Raw genomic sequence first — 19512 nt, 5'->3', positions numbered from 1 at the left:
AAAAATCAAATAATCAGTATCAAAAATGAAAAGGGTGAACTCAATACCAATGAAGAGGAAATTAAAGCAGTTTTTTTCAGCTATACTTGCCTAATTATATGCCAATAAATCTGACAGTATAAGTTAAATGATTGAGTATTAACAAGAATACAAATTGTCTAGATTGAGAAAAAAGAAGAAATAGAATAATCAAAACCCTCTCAGAAAAAGAAATTGAACAACCCATCAAAAAACTCCCTATGGAATTCCCAGATGGATTCAAACCATATCAAATTTTTAATCCCAATACTATGTAAATTATTTAAGAAAATTGACAGAGAAGGAATCCTACCACGACATAAGGATGGTACTGCTATCTAAGAAGAGCAAAAACTGAGAAAGTTATATGTCAATTTAATTAATCATATATAATTGCAAAAATCTTAAATAAGATACTATCAAGGAGAGTCTGGAAATATATCACAAGATCATTTGCTATGAGCAGGTGGGATTTATATACCAGGAATAAAGGGCTGGTTATTTTTAAAAATATATTTATTGGGGGTAACTGAATGGTTCAATGGATTGAGAGCCAGGTCTAGACTCTAAAGGTCCTATGTTCAAATCTGGCCTCAGACACATTGCCTATTATTTAATATTGTGTTAGAAATGCTAGTGTAGGGGGCAGCTGAGTAGCCCAGTGGATTGAGAGCCAGGCCTAGAGACAGGAGGTCTTGGGTACAAATCTGACCTCAAACACTTCCTAGCTGTGTGACCCTGGGCAAGTCACTTGACCCCCATTGCCTAGCCCTTGCCACTCTTCTGCCTTGGAGCCAATACACACTATTGACTCCAAGACAGAAGGTAAGGGTTTAAAAAAAAAGAAAAAAAAAGAAATGCTAGTGTGTAGGAATTATAAAACATTGCACACCCTTTGATCCTGTAATGCCACTACTGGATCTGTATCTCAAAGAGACAATAAAAAGGGGGAAAGGATCTCCTTGCACAAAAATATTTCTAGCAGCTGTTTTTGTAGTGACAAAGAATTGGAAATTGGATGTCCAGGGATATTTGTGTAGCAAATATATATGTATAAAGAAAGTTTAGTCGTGAAAAAGTAAGATTTCAATATTTTAGGTGAATGATAGAGAATTCTGTTGTTGCATAAAGTAAGTTAGTTATAATAGAGTTGGGTATATTAAATGGAATTATAAAAATTAGTTGGTTTTATTCAAAAAAATTTTAGGCCATGATGATTTGGCATTTAAGACTATGCAATGAAAAAGAAATTTAATATTTGTCTTTACTGTTGTATTTCTTATATTTTGTTGTGTTGTACTCAAGGTAATATAATTAATTTTTTTTATTTTCCAATTCAATTTTTATATTGTATATATTGTATTTTATTTCCAATTCCATTTTCAGATTTTAAAGCCCTAAAAACATGTTAGGTAATCAAGGAGGCATTGGTTTCTTTAAAATGTGGGAAGCCCCACAAATTTTTAATTTTTTATCGTGACAAAGTTATCTGGGATGCGTCATACTTTATGTGTGTGCATTTCAAGAGATTTCTACGAAGTCATCCAGCTTAACCGTCATCAAGTTTAAAACACACACACACACACTCACGCACGCACTACAACCCGGAAGTACATGCCTACAGTCTTTTGAGGAGGGTTCCGTCTTCTGGGGTGAGCTTAATAGGAGGAGATTTGCTTAATAAATTTTGTGACTAGAACAATTCGGACTCACTTTGAAAGTACATAGAGTAAAGAACATTATAAACCAGAGCATGGACCGCTGTGGTCCGTGGACCAGATTTTCTTTTGCGCTGAATTCGGAGGTCCTGGGATAGTCAGGAAGATTTCTTGCCTCTCTCCGACATGGCTCAGGAAAAAATGGAACTAGACCTTGAGGCAAACACCTCTGCTCCCTCCATGGAAGGAGGAAACCTACGGAGATCGAACAGCGCTCCTCTGATTCAAGGATTAAGGTTGGTGAAAAAATTTTGGTGGGACGGATATGACTTGTGTTTTTCTGTTGAATATTTGACCGTTTACTGAGGAAAACAACTTTCATTAACCCTTTTCGTAGCTAAGTAAAACAATTTCCACCAGTTTAAAAAAACAAAACCTTAAAACCAAAATCATTTAACTCTTTAAAAAAACCGACCAGTAAAAATACTTAACCTCGTATTCTCGTCTTCTTATTTTAACCAAAAATGTGGACAAAGAAGACGTGATCATAATTTTTAAAATGAAAAAATCTCAGAAAACAATAGCATCAAATAAATAATAGATCATTTAGGCTCACTTGGTAAACGTTTAATTTTTTTAAATAATATCAATAGCTTTATTTTGTTGTTTTTAAATTAACATAAACGGTGATTTTAATAACATAATTTTTAATGAAATACGATTTTTAAAATTTACAGCCATATAAGTTTAAAATCTCGTAAAATAACGTATTTGCATCCTTTGCCACATAAACTATATTAAGATGACTTATTTATGATTTTTTCATAATAAAGTAATCCCAAACGCCCTTAAAAATACACTTATAATCCCAAAACATTAGTCTAAGTATATGCTAAAAGTGAAATTTAAATCAACATTAGCTTCATAAATATTTGTATACATAAACTTTGCATTTAATGAATCTAACAGCATTATTCATTGTAAACATATTTTCTAATCCAGTATATAAAACAAAAAACTTACACAAATAGGTTACACCGCTATACAAAAATTACTATATATACACCTGAATGTACAAACACCTTTAACCCATTAAATATGGATAAATACATATCAGTAAATTGCTAAAATACTTGATAATCACTTAAGTTAGAACTAGTAGCACAAAAGAGAAAATTTTCTTTCCTTCTAAAAATTATAAATTGAATAGATCAAAACAAAAGTAGTACCCAAAAGGTAACCTTAAAAGAAAATAATGTACATTTATGAAAACTTCCCCCCAAAGTCCTAAAAAACATAATTTCAACCTTAAAAAATTTTATGAAGAGGCTAGGACTAAGAGATGATATTTTAGTCAAAAAGAATTGCCCGTAGCAAATTACAAAAAACAAGAAACAGTGTTTTCAAAGAAACAGCAAGGTCAGAAATAAATTTGAAACATGGAAATCGTGGAAAGCAAAACAAAGAAAAACCCGTTACTGATGAAGTAGTAATAAAAGTTTAAAATGCCAAAAAAAATAACAGCAACACTCACACACACAAAATACCACCATAAACACAACCACAACTGTAAAAAATTGGCGCCAAAAGTTATTGACCATTTAGTCAATCAATTAATTCATAGAAAAAGCTTGAAGGAACAGAAGTACTTAAGAAGCAGTAGCTCTGGACACAAATTGCAGATTAATCAGAATTGAATAGCCACTCTTTTCAGTAATTGGATAAGTATTTAGACATACTTGTAAATTTCTGGATTAATTTGTACCAGTTATCATTACCAGAGACAATCCTGATGTCCAAGAAATTTATAATCTCATAGGGAAGATAATGTAACTAAATACAAAATAGTTAAGTATAACCATTTGGGATGCCAGTATTTCAGAGATGAGGAAGATATTCAAGTTGGAGGCAATGCTATAGACGTAATGAAAAAAGGAGTTCAGTTATTTCAGAGTTAAATATTAGAATTATCAAGAAAGACATGTAGGATAGGTGAGGAACAAAAAAAAGGTCATTTTGGAATCAAAAAGGTACCAACTGTAAATCAATATGCACATGTGTATACTTTTGGATAATAATAATAGTAATATGTGGGTGCGGCCTAGGAGTAGAGGAGGCCAGAGTTGAGTTCAAATCCAACTTCAGACACTAGTTGTGTGACCTGGGCAAGCCTTTGCCTCAGTTGCTCATCTATAAAATGAGCTTGAGAAAGAAACTTCAGTAACTTTACCTAGAAAACCCAAAGGGAGTCAACAAAAGTTGGATACAAATGAAATCATTCAACAACAACCAGAATTAGAACTATAAATTAATTTTTTCTCCTTTCTATCTTATGTCCATCTTTCTCCCTTTTGTGTTGTTGAGTCATTTTAGTCTCGACCATTTCCTTCTACAGCTCATTTTAAAGATGAGCAAAGAGGGTGAAGTGAATTGACAGCTTAGTAAATAAAGCGTCTGAAACTGGTTTTGAGACTCAGGCCCCACTCTTTGCCACCTAGTTGCCTTTCTTTACAATTAATCAAAATGATATAAAGCATTATGTGCTTTAAAGAAGCTGTAAAGAAGCATTAGGAATAAAAAGAAAGGCAAAAATATAGGTTACTCTGAAGAAATTGATATTTTATTATGTAAGTAAACATGTAGATTCAGGATATATAGGCTATGAATGGAAAACATTAGCAGCTAGGGAAAGCCTTCTACACAAGGTAGGATTTGAGCTGAAGGCAGAAATCATTTTTCATTGCCCTTTACTTATATTCATTTCCTTTTTGCCCTATTACTAATACATCTTGCCAGAATTTAAGCGTGGTTGTTTTCTTTTCTGTTTGTGGCTAAATAGAGCTGAAGGAAATCAAATTAGGACCCACTACAAATTCAGGTTATATAATGTCTTTTTTATTTTGCGGAAATTGTTCTGTTTACATTATGCTAGTCTTTTTGCATATATTATTTTTCCTTTTCCGTCACAGTGGCTAATAAGGACAGTATATTTACAGTAGTATATAATGTCAACAGAGGATGGCAAGTTGGTAAAGCCACTGGCTAAAATAGTTAGTCAGTAGATATTTATTAAGTTTTTATTATGTACTCAGGGAAGGGATATAAAGGAAGACAAAAACCGGCCTTGCAGTCAGGAAGCTAACATTTTAATGAGAAAGATAGCATATAAATAACTAGGTACATAAAAGGTGTGATCTAGCTCTCCATTAAACCTGGTGGGGCATATGGTGCAGTCCTGCCTTGCTTACTACCTGCAGAGTGTGATTCTGAATTGGTAAAAAAAGCAACATGGATGTGGCCACACAAAAATGTTTGGCAAGGACAGATTGTTCTAGACCTTTGGAATGAACTTGAGACAGAATTCAAAGACTGACCAGCAGACAGATGGACTTTGGAGATCAGCTTTGAAAGGCAAGTGGGCTTGTCAATATATTACTGATATCAGCTTGTTCCCTTAAAAGCTTTTGGGGAATTTGCCATTGAGTGAGATAGGGAAGGTCTAATTTGGGGTCCAGTTTAAAGAAATTCTTCATGTGTATATTTCCCTGGAACTCTTCTATTTGTTGTTTGCTTGAATACATACATTTACATACATACATACTATTCACTATTCATTGGTCTTTTTATCTCACCAGCTTTTGGTAAAAAGAGGTCAACTTAGTGACTATAAGCTTAGGCTGTCATCTTTCTTTAAGGAATAGGAATTCAAGGAAACTGGTAGCTTTTGAAGATGGAGATAAAGGTACTCCTAGGACCTCTACAGCAGAAGAGAACTGTTTGCTTCAAGGAAGGGTTTATAGTCTCCCTTGGAAAGAAAACAGATTTCAGAGATGTTGATCCATGCCTTCCCTTGAGTTACCTTTCTAGTTATGTTTTTAAGACTTTTTTACTTCTCCCTAATCACACGTAAATATAATTTTTTAACAGTTTAAAAAATGTTGACTTCCATCTTCTTTCTTCCCACTCTGAACTCCCTTATTCATTACTAAAAAATAACTAGGTCATTTATAGTAGTTCATCAAAAATTATTGCTCCCACTGTGTACAGTGTTCTGGTTCTGCTCACTTTCCTTTGTATCAGTTCATGTAGCAAGCCTTTCCAGATTTTTCTGGAATTCTCTTGCTTGTAATTTCTTATAGCACAATAGTCTTCCGTCCCAATTACATACTGGACAAACCCTCAATTTCCAATTCTTGCTAACCACAAAAAGAGTTGCAGTGCAAACAGATCCTTTCTCCATTTTTTTTATCTCTTTGAGGTACAGATCTATCTATTCTAGTGGTGAAAACCTCTTGTGCCATCAGAGCCACGACGTAGGCGCCTCGCGCCAAGCCTGGGCAGTGGAGGAACAGGATTGGTTCCCCAGGACTAGGAGAGCGTCACAGTGGGCAAGGTACCCAACTGGTTAGGAGAAAACAATGTTTTGGGTGCAAGCTGGCACAGGGGTTATGGAAATGCTGCCCCACTCCACTCCAGGCTCATTCTGGTCATGGCCTTTCTTGGCCAGCCTCACCACTCAAAAGCCCTTAGGGTCTTCCTGTAAGGTAGTGAAGGCCTGGCCAGCAGCCTCCATGCTCTCAAACTGGACCAGGGCACAGGGACAGTGGAGAAGCTCAGGATAGCAGGTGGGAGCTTCATGCCTGGGCATAGGACACGGGTGGAGGTGAGGGCCCCAAAAGGTCCAAAGAGGTTACTAATGATATTGCAGGATCAAAGAGTATGCATACTTCTAAAGACTTTGGGGTATAATTTTGTGTTGTTTACCAGAACAGTTGGATCAGATTGCCACTGCACTAACAGTGTATTAAGTGTCCTAATTGTCCCACATCACCTCTTAACATTTATAATTTTCCTTTTCTGTCATTTTGGCTAATTTGATAGGTGTGAGGTAGTACCTCAGAGTTGTTTTAGTTTTCATTTCTCTAATCAAGAGATGACTTTGATTTTTCATTTGAAAACTTCTGTTTGTATCCTTTGACCATTTATCAAAACAGAAAAATATCTTTTTTTTATAAATTTAACTTAAGGGGCAAACCAGGTGGCTCAGTGGATTAAGAGCCAGGTCTAAAGACAACAAAAAGATCCTAGGTTCAAATCTGGCCTCAGACGCTTCTTAGCTGTGTGACCCTGGGCAAATCACCTAGCCCTTACCACTCCTCTACCAATACACAGTACTGATTCTAAGAGGGAAGATAATTATTAAATATATTAAATATATATTATTTAATATAAATAAATATAATATAAATATATATAATATAAATAATATAAATAAAAATATAAACATATATTAAAATGAATGAATTTAACTTGGTTCTATGGAAAATAAGACATCTATCAGACAGCTTTCTACTTTCCTTCTCATCTTGGTTACATTAAGTTTTGTTTGTACAAAAGCCTTTTCATTTTATATTATCCATTTTACTCCCATTTCTTGTTTGGTTCTGAATTCTTCCCTTTTCCGTAGATTTGACAGCTTAATTATTCTGTGGTTACTCTCTATACATTTTGAAATCCCTTGCAGATACACCCATGAAATAGGCTGATGAAAATAGAGAGCATTTGAAAGGTAATTTCATAGCTCAAAACACAGAGTAAAAGAAAACAAGTAAGATGACTACAAGATTGGAATTTCAATTTATTCTTCTGATATTTTCCATTTTTCCAATTTTCTACTTTGAACTTAATTTCTATATGCAGAATTTAACAGAAAAAAGATGGTAGAACATAAAATGATAAATATCTGTTATGTAAAAGTTTTCTTTGTAATTATGGAAATCTAAATATAGATGTGGACATCTCTACAAACAGCACATTAGTCAACCTGTTTTCTGGAAGGCCCTCCAACAAGTGGTCTCTTCCTTTTTCCTTACCTTCTTCCTCCCTGCTTTTTTTTTGCCTCCTGCCTTTCTTTTGTTTCTTACTTTCTCTTTCTTTCGTCTCCCCTGCTTCTCCTTTATTCTTTTTGGTCATTTTCACACATTATTCATTGGAAACAAAGATAATTTTCTATTCCTTCCCCCCTCCCATAGCTGACGCAAGATTCCACTGGATAACGTGTCCTGGATTCAAACCCATTTCCATGCTGTTGGTATTTGCATTAGGATGTTCATTTAGAGTCTCTCCTCAGTCATGTCCCCTCCACCCATGTAGTCAAGGAGTTGCTTTTCATCGGTATTTTTACTCCCTCAATTTGTTCTCTGCTTGTGGGTAGTATTTTTTTAGATCCCTGCAGATTGTTCAGGATCACTGCATTGCCACTAATGGAGAAGTCCATTACGTTCGATTATACCACAGGGTGTTTATCTCTGTGTACAATGTCCTCCTGGCTCTGCTCCTCTCGCTCTGCATCGCTTCCTGGAGGTCGTTCCAGTCTCCGTGGAATTCCTCCACTTTATTATTCCTTTATTCTTAATTTGCTTTTGATATGATGACATATATTTCAGAACTGTTCTTTTGAAATAAAAGCGATTCCTAAATTCCTAAAGACCATTATTAAATTAATTAATTAGCAGAGCCTTGTCAAAAGTAGTTCTACTAAGTAATAAATAAACAAGCCAGGCTCTGTAATTCTTCTTGACAGATGGTTGTTTTAGTGAAAATCCTATATTTTGGGATGGAAATTCGCACTTAGTATTTTTGAATACTCTCTTTTGATAAGTAGAATTACCCTGAAATGCTGATGCATGCAAGAACAGTATTATGCAGATAGGATGGGAAAACTGGAAATAGCTAGGGTTTAACTTTTCTTGTTTAACTCAGACTATGCTATGAGCTATGTATTGACGAAAATGGTTTTTGAAATTGTTTCTAGAAATCAGTTTTATCTTTTTTTTCAGTGATAATTCACAAGTGTTTCAAGATGACATTATTCAAACTCGAAGAAATAGCACAACAGTTATGAACCGTCGCAGTTTGGTAAGAATAGTGCTTAAAACTGATTTTATGACTTCAATGTGTCTTACTAAGTTTTCAAGGCAATCTTTGGCTTAGTATAATTAGGCATGTCAACAGTGATCTTGCCAAATACAAAAGAATATTTTGGTTATAGAAGTAATCTTTTGAAACCAATGAGTTTTACAATCATTTACATTATTCCAAGTTCAAGCTGTAACATAGTTTACCTTAGAGGTTTATATGCATCTATGGATCCTTTTCTCCCCTCCCTTCCTTCCTGCTTCTGCCTCCTTCTGTTGTCTGTGCTCTTCATCCACTCTCTGTACTACCATTCTTCCCTTTCTCCCTGCTTGTGTCTCTCTCTGACTCTTACTTCATTCCTCCTTACCTCCTCATTTCCAAAACATAATGTGATAGATACTGGTAGAGATACCAAGATAATCTTCTTCTCTCAGAGTTCATAGCCAACCAGTGAGGATATAATGCACACACAAAATTCTAGTATTATGTAATTGATAGATAGCTACTAGTCAATTCTTTACTATAGGGGTTACTAAATGTACATAAGGGAGAATAGGATAAGGAAAATGAAGAGAGGAAAGGTCAAGGCAAGCTTGGAGGATTATTTATACAATGAGATCAGGGGAAGGTAGGGAATTTATTGGACGGAGTGCCAGGCCTGCAGACAGAGGACCTGGGTTTAAATGTGGCCCCAATTGCTTGGCCCTTTAAGAGTTTTTAAAAAAGGGAAGGAGGATATAAAATACAAAGAACAATCAACAGCTATTAGAGGCCAGAAATGTGGACTTCATGAAGTAAAGTGATCTACAAAAAATTGGTGACGTTTAAATGCTACACAAAGAGGTTTTCATACTAAGAGGTTTACTACAAGCTTTGAAATAACAGAGTAGGAAACACAAAAGAATAAAAATCAAAAGAAAGGTCCATTTCTGGCTGGAGGGATTGTGGAAAGTATCATGGAGAAAAGGATATCAAAGAAATTAATTAAAAAGAAATAAAGGGAAGAGAGAAAAAGTCAAGAATATCAAAGAAATTTTGAACTCCATTATAAAGCAGTAATTAATTATTGAAACTATCTAGCCCTGGCTAAGAAATAGAATGGTAGATGAGCTGAACAATAAACAGAACAAAGAGTTATAAAAGATTCTAGTAACCTTGTGTTTATAAGAGCAAAGAATTAGTTATTGAGGGGATACCCATGAATCAGGGGAAGGGCTGAGAAAAGTATATAATATGATTGTATTAGAATACTCTTGTGCTATAAGAAATGACAAGGTGGATGAACTCAGAAAAATCTAGAAAGACTTAAACAAACTGAAGCAAAGTGAAATAAGTAGAACCAGGAGAACATTGTACAGAGTAATAGTAATACCATATGATGAACAATTGTGAATAATTTAGCTATTCTCCATTCTTCAGCTCTTTTATTTCAGCTCTTTTTCCCTCTCAGTCCCCCCAATTTATTTAGAATTCAAAGCCACATAAATCCATGTTTTCACATGGGACAGATATATTAATTTTCTACTCTTTCTCTTTTTTCTTTTCCAGAGAGATCGGTCACCCCACAGAAGTAATTCTAGTGACCCTAGACCCAAATGTGGATTCTGTCATGTGGGTGAAGAAGAAAATGAAGCAAGGGGAAAGCTTCATATATTTAGTGCTAAAAAGGCAGCAGCACATTATAAATGCATGGTAAGAGGGATTGTGAAGGGGCCTGGGTCCCCATGGCCACAAGGACGCAGCTCCCCCCTCCCCCCCAGCCTGGCTGGGAGCTAGATGGGAGCCTCAGTGGAGGCAGCAGGGCACTGCAGGAACTCTGGGAGAACTGGGGGAGTAGGCCATGGACATGGGATCCCTAAAAGGTTTGCCGTCACTGGGCTAGATAATAGGCATAAAGTGGTTTGCATAATAATAATATTATTATTAGATAATAGGCATAAAGTCATACAGGTATTAAGTGTTTCAGGCCAGATTTTTGAATCCTCTCTTCTCTCCCAGATCTGTCTCTACCCCCCAAGCTATCTATTTGCACTGACATGTCTGTTACATGAGTTTGGCCTTCCCATGAGTAAATAGTATTTCTCAAATTTGGATCTGCCTTTTATTTGTCTATACAAACCCTGTGGATAGCCTAGGCAAATCACTTAATTCCTGTTTGCCTCAGTTTCTTCTTACATAAAATGTGAATGATAATAGCATTTGTTATTATTTAGTTATGTCTGATTCTTTGTAACCCCATTTGGGGTTTTCTTAGCAAATGTACTGAAGTGGTTTGCCATTTCCTTTTCTAGCTCATTCTACTGAAACTGAGGCGCACAGTGCTAAGTAACTAACCCAAAGACATAATTCCATATCTGAGGTCAAATTTGAATACAGATGTTACTGACTACAGGTCTTGCACTCTGTCTTCTGAGCTATCTAGCTACCTCATAGTAACACCTATCTCCTAGGTTTGTTGTGTCAAGTGAGATAAAAATTACAAAGTGCTCAGAAAAGGGCTTGGTACACAGTAAGAACTATATAGAAACTATTGGTGTTTTAAAAATTGTGTTCCATATAGTTTCAAGAGTATCTAGCATGTAGACTCAGAATTTTACATTATCTATAATTTTTTTGGTGATATGTGAACATACTGTACAACTTTGCTGAAATGATTCTTTCAGTGAGGTTTTAGTTAACTCTCTAGGATACTTTAAATCAATTCAGAAACTGATTGGTTTTCTTTGGATGGGTCATGCATCAATAAGAAAATAGGGTTATATTCAGTTTTGCTTGATATGTTATTCTTGGGTATTAGGCTATATATTCTTTGCCTTCTGAAATATGTTCTCAAATTTTCTTTTTTTTTTTTTAAACCCTCACCTTCCATCTTGGAGTCAATACTGTGTATTGGCTCCAAGGCAGAAGAGTGGTCAGGGCTAGGCAATGGGGGTCAAGTGACTTGCCCAGGGTCACAAGGCTAGGAAGTGGCTGAGGCCAGATTTGAACCTAGGACCTCCCATCTCTAGGCCTGGCTCTCAATCCACTGAGCTACCCAGCTGCCCCCTGTTCTCAAATTTCCACTTGTTTAAACTAGTAGCTGATAACCTTGTGTAATCAGTGCCTCATGGGTAACTGAATTCTTTGGGTCATTGGCAATATTATTTTTCTGTGGCCTTAAAGCTTTGGATTTTGGCTACATATGCCTGGAAATTAAAATTTGAGTTTTCTTTTAGGACAAGACCAGTAAAGACAGTTTTTCCTTTGCTTAATGTTTCTAAGATATCTGGCAGTTTTCCTTAATGATGTATGATCTTGAAAAATGGTTTCTAGAATCTGTTTCTAGATATTGTCATAGATATTGGAAAGTTTGAGAATTCTTAAATTATCTCCACTTGTCCTGTTTTTCAGGTGAGATGATTTTGAACTATTTCACATTTCCTCAATTTTTTCAGCTTTTGAATTTTTGTTGTTTCATTTGTTTCGTTTTCTTATTTCTTTATGACTTCTGTAAGCATTCATATTCTTTGGGTCAATTCTAACTTTTAGAATTATTTTTCTTCATTAAATATTTCTTTCTCTTTTTGCAAGCTGATAATTGTCTTTTTATGTCTTTCTTCCCAGGCTCTTGGTTTGATCAATCTCTTTTTTCCTCTGCATTCATTCATTCATTCATTTCTTAATAAATAAATGTAAAAAACCCTTACCTTCTGTGTTAGAACCAATACTGGTTCTAAGTCAGAAGAATGGTAAGGGCTAGATGATAGAGGTTAATTGAACTGCACAGGGTAACACAGCTTTGAAGTGTACGATTTGAAACCTCCTTCTACTGGGCCTGGCTCTCAATCCACCGAGCCATTCAGCTGTGCCTTGCTTTTTGTTTTTTAAAGAAAACATATATTTTTCTAATTATGAAAACCATTTTTAGCATTTCTTTTTGAAAATTTTGAGTTCCATGTTCTTTCCCCTGCTTCCTTCCCTTCACCTCATTGAGAAAGTAAACAGTGTGATGAATGTTACATATCTGTAGTTGTAGACATTGGTTTCATATTAGTCATGTTGTGAAAGAAAATATAAGCCTTTTTCTTCTCTAAGAAAAATGAAGAAAAATTTTAAAGTATGTTTTTGATTTGCACTCAGGCCTTTGGAATTCTCTTGACTCATATTGCTGGGAAGGCTAAGTGGATTCCTTTCTTGTCTTCCACTGTCCAGGAAGTATCAGTGGTATCAGCTCAGCAGTCACATCTGCCAATTTTTAGATGTTGCTCCTTTGGTTTTGGTCAGTTGAAGTAAATAGAGCTTGGGATTTTCCTCAATGATCTTAGGTGACCCGGCTTGATTAACCATTTTTTTCTGTATCTTCTCCAGTCCAAGGCAACTTATTCATGAAAGAGAACACTTAAGATAATTGTTAAAATGCTTTCATTGTCTGTATATTTTAAAAATGTTTATATTGTCAGGAGTTTGTCCAGTGTATTAACTTGAAGATTTTACATTACTCTTGGATACTCTTAGATTTGCAACAGACTCTACATGCACTTATTCTTTATTTAATCCTTAGAATATTCTTGTAAGGTAAATACCATTTGCCAGGCTTTGTGCCTGTGCTAATTGTTGGGGTTATAGAAACAGGCAAAAAGCACAATAAGTACCGCTTTCACCATAGTGGTAAAAGTAGATAATGGGCTGGTCTTGAAATTAGCTGTGCTTTAGAGGAGATATTATATAACACATAGAACTCCCAGTGCTTTTAGTATAAATCATGTAAGAAAAGTTGCTTTTTTTAGCTTATTTTAAATATTAAGAACAGTAGGGTAGTTAGAATTTTAAGTGAAATTGTTAAATTATACCTCACCTTCTTTAAGGTTAGTTAATTTTGAAGGAACCACAAGAACCCTGGCATTTATTACAGGTTAATGAAAAAAATTTTATTGTGACACACTAGCCAAAACAAATTCATTCATTTGGATTTCTTTTGTAGTTATTTTCTTCAGGTACAGTTCAACTTACAACAACGTCACGGGCTGAATTTGGTGATTTTGATATCAAAACTGTGCTTCAAGAGATTAAGCGAGGAAAAAGGATGGTACGTATACTGCGATAAGAACAGGGGCTTGGCTAGCAACACCCTGCTTGTATCTAGGGTCCTGTGAAGACCCTGTGAAGGTCCTGTGAAGTCCTCATTGGGATAAGGAGACAGCGATGATCATAAGAAGGACGGCTAATTCAAAAGGACCACTGATGCAGATAGTATTCAGTGACATCAATGGCAACTTTATTGAGGGAAAGGGTGATACTTATAGGAAACTGAATTGGTATCCCAAACATACCCATCCACACAGTTAGGGGTAATATTTATGTGGCAGCAGACTACATAAAGTATCCATAAGATACATGAACACAATCTGAAGATGATGTCTCTTCTGTTATAATCGCCATTAGAGTCTTCAGGGATATGATAAACAAACTTGGAATTCCCAGGGCAAGCTGTCCTAGGTTCATTCCCACATCACCCAGGCTTATTCAGTGTACTATATATTCCTTTATGTAGGGGTCTAACAACTCATCAATACTGTGCTACTTTTATCTTTTTTGTTTTAAAAGTGATTCAGTGAAAATTGGAAAATAAAAATGGAACAAGTGTTTTATAGTAAAAGTGGCTATTGGAGTACTGAAAAACATAGTAACTGTTTTCCCGTTTTCATAGTTTCTGTTTTAAAAGTTTTAAAAATTTGCATGCATAAAAATTATAAAAGCATATTGTAAAAAATTGTGTTCTATTTTTAAAACTAAATTATCATAAGTTCTAAGATATTATGGGGTGCTTAGAAGGGCATGGACATTTCTACTAATGATTTCATTTCAAATTTATTTTTCTTTATATTTTTATAATGTGTTCATAACTTAAAACATTTTTTCTTTTTATTGTGTTTTCCTCAAATAGCAGTTATCCTCTGATTCCTTAATGTCGACATACATATGTATGTTATTTTTATGACGGTTATCTTATATAAATATAATCATATAATCTGGGTACATTTTTTTAGGTCAGAAATGTCTATTCTTCCTAGTAACAATTTTATAATTTTTGTGAATAAGACTGTGAAGTAAGCAGTTTATAAGAAACATTTTACTATGCTATGTAGTCAAAGAAAGAAAGTAGCTCTCCAGATTATGAAAGGAATTAGAGTTTATCAGTTTTTCTTATGAAATGCCTATTATTAATTGTTTTTTATTTGGGTGTAAGCACTTGAATGTATAATTCTCTGTAATTTTCAAACAAGAAGGAGACTTTAAACTTTTTCTCTCAGAACTGGAGAGCCTGGCATCTTTTTTAATAAAAAATTTCTTTGTATAATCCATATAGTCACTTTTAAAGGCTATTGAAGGCTTAAACTTAGAAATGCTTTAGTTAAAAAAAAAAAAGCGTATTGGTAGTAGTCTCTCGGTAAGCGAGGATGACGATTGTCTTTGTATGTTTTTGTGCACAAAGACACCTGTGCATGAAGGAGATTTAAGTGGAAAAGTCGGTGCACAGAGAGAGTCCCACTCTCTCGGCGTTGGGAGCCTGGATCCAGTGGCACGAAAAGTCATTACACCTGGAGACTTCCTCAGCTGCATTGGATTTATACTTTAAAATAGTTAAAAAAGAGTACACATGACATAAAACATCTTTTGTTATTGGGCAAAATTTCTTAGTTTACTAGGTTTTGTTAAACTTATTTATATTAGAGTATTAGACTTTGGCAGGAAAACAGCTTTCAAATGTAAGCCAAAAGTAATATACCCCAAGATGATTTCCAGTTAATCAGTATAATCTAGGATGATTTCCAGTAAATGTCTAATAATTATTAATAGGGCCAACAAATCATGTTATAGTTTTGATAGAGATGATTATCACAATCTGCTATTCTATTTTAGATGTCTGTATTAAGACCAATTTAGTTAATTCACACAGGAAATGTGAACTTAACCTAAATCTTACTAAGGACACTCTTGCATATTTCTTTGTTACAGAGGTGTACCCTTTGTAGCCAACCTGGTGCAACTATTGGGTGTGAAATAAAAGCCTGTGTAAAAACATATCATTACCACTGTGGTGTACAAGATCAAGCTAAATACATTGAAAATATGTCACGAGGAATTTACAAGTAAGCACCCAAATGATCCTTTAAAAACATGCTAATTAATCAAAGAAGTCTTTTTGAGCTGTATGAGAACTTATTTTGAGTTCCTTCTAGATATATCTTTCAAAGAAATTGAATGACTCTATTGGCAGGGAAAAAATCATCATAATGAAGAATTTTTCAGTAACTGTGTCTGGAAATAAATTCTAGTCATATACACGTTAGCTAAATAGTTCTCTGGGAATGAGTCAGGAGAGAGAATTTGATAGTTTTCATTACAATTGTTATGTTTTTTTTCTTCTCACAGAGGCATCATAATCAGACTTGGAGAGCTCACTTTAGATTTCATCATTCAACTGATAGGACTCTTCCCAATTTTTATTAGTAAAATCTCATAGATTTTCTTTGTCTGTCATTTGTTGATCACTCTTCTCTTCCTGGCTGTTTTCTCCTTTTTGGGTTTTTGCAACATTGCTCTCTCCACATTCTTCAATCTGATTCAGTGTTATTTCTAACTCTCTCCTTTGTGGTTTCATCTTTCATGGGCTACCTCTCCTATTGTTCACTAAATCTCATCCCTGGATGTTCTTCTGTTAGTCATCTCTTTGCAAATGACTCCCTGATGTATCTATCCAGTATCATTATCTATCTCCTGGATTTCCATTCTATATTACCAGTTGCCTTTTAAACATTTCAAACTGGAATTCTTGGAGATATATCAAACTCAGCCTGCCCAAGATGGAATTTGTCTATCTTTCTCCCCAAATACAGCTTTCTAATGACATTTCTTCCTATTAAAGTCACTACTATTCTTTCAGCATAACTTTCTCCAACCCACATAACCATACAAATATCAACCACTTTCTTCTCCTCATTCCCTTTCATTTGAGGTGGGGAATTAAAATAACTCTAGCCCTAAATTCAATACATTTTAGCTCTGTAGCTATCACCAGCACTCTTCTGAGGTTCTTTCAGACTATATTAATTGCCCGGTCAAAAATCTGGTGGCTTTTAACTACCAGGTAACCACACTTCTTTAATGAAATCATGAACTTTTTCTTAAATTCAACTCCTGTGCTTATATTTTGGGACTTTAGCAATACTCCTCTAAACACCCTCAACAGAAAGATGGCCATTACTTTTATTCTTGTGATTATCTGCAAAGGTACCAATTTCCTTTTTTTGTAAATTCTGAAATTCCCTTATCAGACCACAATTTATTATTACAACTCTCCTGCCTTGTAACCTTGTATTTTATTTATCATCACCTTCAATTTCTTGGTCCTTCACTTCTCTCTAATATCATCACCTCTGCAATCAATGTATCTGCTGCCTTTTCTCCCACTCACATGCTGCTGAATGAAGCTGAAGGAAAACAAAACTATGTTATTAACTAGATCCAACCCACCTTCTAAACTAGTGTTAAGGTAATATTTTTATGCCTCCCTGGCTAACTCACTATTTCACCTATTAACACTATGACTTTTTCATCTTTTCCAAAACTACTGTGTCTTCTCATCCTTTCAGCATCTCAGCTGAGAATTTCACCAAAAAAACTGAAGCCATTTGCCCAGCTCTCTTTGTCCTCTTCTCATGTCACACAATTCATAAGCCTTCTGCCCATTGTCCTTCTTTCCAAGGCAAACTCCCTACAAATAATTCCATTGCCTTCTCAACCATTCTTTCTTTTAGTATTAAGTCTCTTGTTTTATTGCTTACTTTTCTATTGTCTTTTAACATTCTCATGTTTCCCATGTCTTAAAAAAATATTTTCACTTGATTTGAACAGCTTTTGACATATCTCTGTTCTCTTCTGTAGCTACACTCCTTGAGGAGGTTGACTACAATAGGTGCCTGTATTTCCTTTCCTCTCATTCTCATCTTAACTCTCCATTCTGCCTTCAAGGCTCATCATTGAACAGAAATTGCTCTCCAGAATAGTCTTACTTCTTGGCTTCTGTGTAATCTTTGACACTATTGACCACTTTATTTCCATATTCTCTGCTGTTTACGTTTCTGTGATGTTACTCTGTTTTTGTTCTGACTTCCTCCTCGGAGTCTGTGTTGCTTGATCTTCATTGTGTACAATAATAATTTTGTTGTTTGTGCAGTTGCTTTCACGTTATGTCCAATTTTCATGACCCCATTTAGAGTTTTTTTGGAGAGATATGGGACTTCTTTGCTATTTCCTTCTCTAATTCATTTTATAAATGAGGAAACTGAGACAAACAGGTTAAGTTACTTGTCCATGGTCACACAAGCTAGTAAGTGTCTGTACTGTGCATGACTTGAACTCAGAAGAAGGAGTCTTCCTGACTACAGATCTGACCCATCTGCTATGCAACCCAGCTAACCCAAATGAGAAGTAGAAATGGCCAACTACTCTAGTATCTTTGCCACGGAAATCCCTCATAGCACACAGAGAGTTTGTGACAGCCAATAGTGACAGCAAATCTAATATTTTTATTTAAGTCATTCTGGTTTATTGTGACAGTTGAAGTTAACAGTGACTTTCAAAAGTCTGCACTGGAATAAATAAAATATATTTTTGTGTTTATTTTTTTGGTTCTCTCTTATTAAAGGCTTAAAGGTCACAATTTGTAAATCAGTGTTGGTTAAGTTGCTTAAATCGTAGGCAGTCATTTTCATTAGATCTGAAATAAAGTCATGTGCCTGTCAGATTACGGATTTATTTTACGCTTATTCAGCTCATTTAGTAACTGGTGTTATACATTTCTTCTAATTATTAAGGAACATTAGAAAGTTTATGGACAAGCACATTTCATGTGAACTTGGAATATTTTTCCAGGTCCATTTTGTTTTATTATACATTTGAGTGTTAATGGAAGTTAAAATTAAATTTAAAAATTTTAAATAAAAAGCTTCAAATGAATTATTGCATTGTTCTTTGATACTTTTCACAGTAGCTTGCAACATAATTTATTGAAGGAATGAGATAGCCTGAAAAACTTTGAATTTCTAAATAAGATTTTCAAAACACACATATTTACAACATATTTACCGGAGTCAGTTTCATTTTCTGAACTGTGTATTCATTGACATCTCCTTAACTTTGCTTCTTTTGATAATTTTAGACTATATTGTAAAAATCATAGTGGCAATGAGGAGAGAGATGAAGAAGATGAAGAACGAGAAAGCAGAAGTCAAAAAGAACTTACTGACTGTTGTGATCCTTCTCAACAGCAACTTAGTGGAAACTGAGTATGGAAGGTAATCCTGGCACCCTCGTTACAAAGATATTTTGTTTAGATTATTTTATTGTTTTATTTTCAATATCTGTTACAGTGTTTTTTTAAACCCTTACCTTTTGTTATTCCAACTGGTAAGGGCTAGGCAATGGGGGTTTTGTCTGAGGTCAGATTTGAACCCAGGACCTCCCATGTCTAGGCCTGCCTCTCAACCCATTGAGGTATGTAACTGCCCCATTAGTTTGTTAAAGACAACTAATTTATAACTACTTTTAAAAATATTTAATAATGTGTATGTGTGTAGGTATATGTACATCTATTTGAAGGAAATACATGTTAATGTAAATATATAGATGCATCTTAACCATGGTTGTCTTATCAACTTGAATAGGCTGAAAAGCTAGTTAGAAAGTTGTAAAAAATTTCAACATGTATGGTTATTTTTTCCTCATTTCCTCTCCTGACAGAAATGCTCCTATTTTTAAGCTTTTATGAAGTGGCATATCATCATTCTACAAAAAGCAAAACAAACCTCTTTTCTTACATTTATAAAAAGTTAGTGAAAGATTAACATGAGAAAAAATACTTTTGGAGTAAATAACA

General features: G+C 34.8%; 1 protein-coding gene across 1 annotated transcript in view; it reads left to right on the top strand.

Annotated features, from left to right (window-relative positions):
• The first annotated feature begins 1604 nt into the window (after positions 1-1604).
• The window catches only part of LOC130456237 (PHD finger protein 6-like), a 20723-nt gene continuing 2815 nt past the window's right edge, over positions 1605-19512 (top strand). Inside the window, exons 1-6 of the mRNA XM_056809919.1 lie at positions 1605-1972; positions 8516-8594; positions 10143-10286; positions 13555-13659; positions 15591-15724; positions 18796-18931. Of these exons, the coding sequence (XP_056665897.1) occupies positions 1863-1972; positions 8516-8594; positions 10143-10286; positions 13555-13659; positions 15591-15724; positions 18796-18922 (699 nt within the window). The 5' untranslated portion in view covers positions 1605-1862 and the 3' untranslated portion in view covers positions 18923-18931. The remainder of the gene's footprint in view (positions 1973-8515; positions 8595-10142; positions 10287-13554; positions 13660-15590; positions 15725-18795; positions 18932-19512) is intronic.

The sequence above is a fragment of the Monodelphis domestica genome, assembly GCF_027887165.1.
Source record: "Monodelphis domestica isolate mMonDom1 chromosome Y unlocalized genomic scaffold, mMonDom1.pri SUPER_Y_unloc_1, whole genome shotgun sequence".
NCBI classification, from domain to species: Eukaryota; Metazoa; Chordata; class Mammalia; order Didelphimorphia; family Didelphidae; genus Monodelphis; species Monodelphis domestica.
The sequence above is the reverse complement of the archived record's forward strand: the minus strand, read 5'-3'. Positions and strand labels throughout refer to the sequence as shown.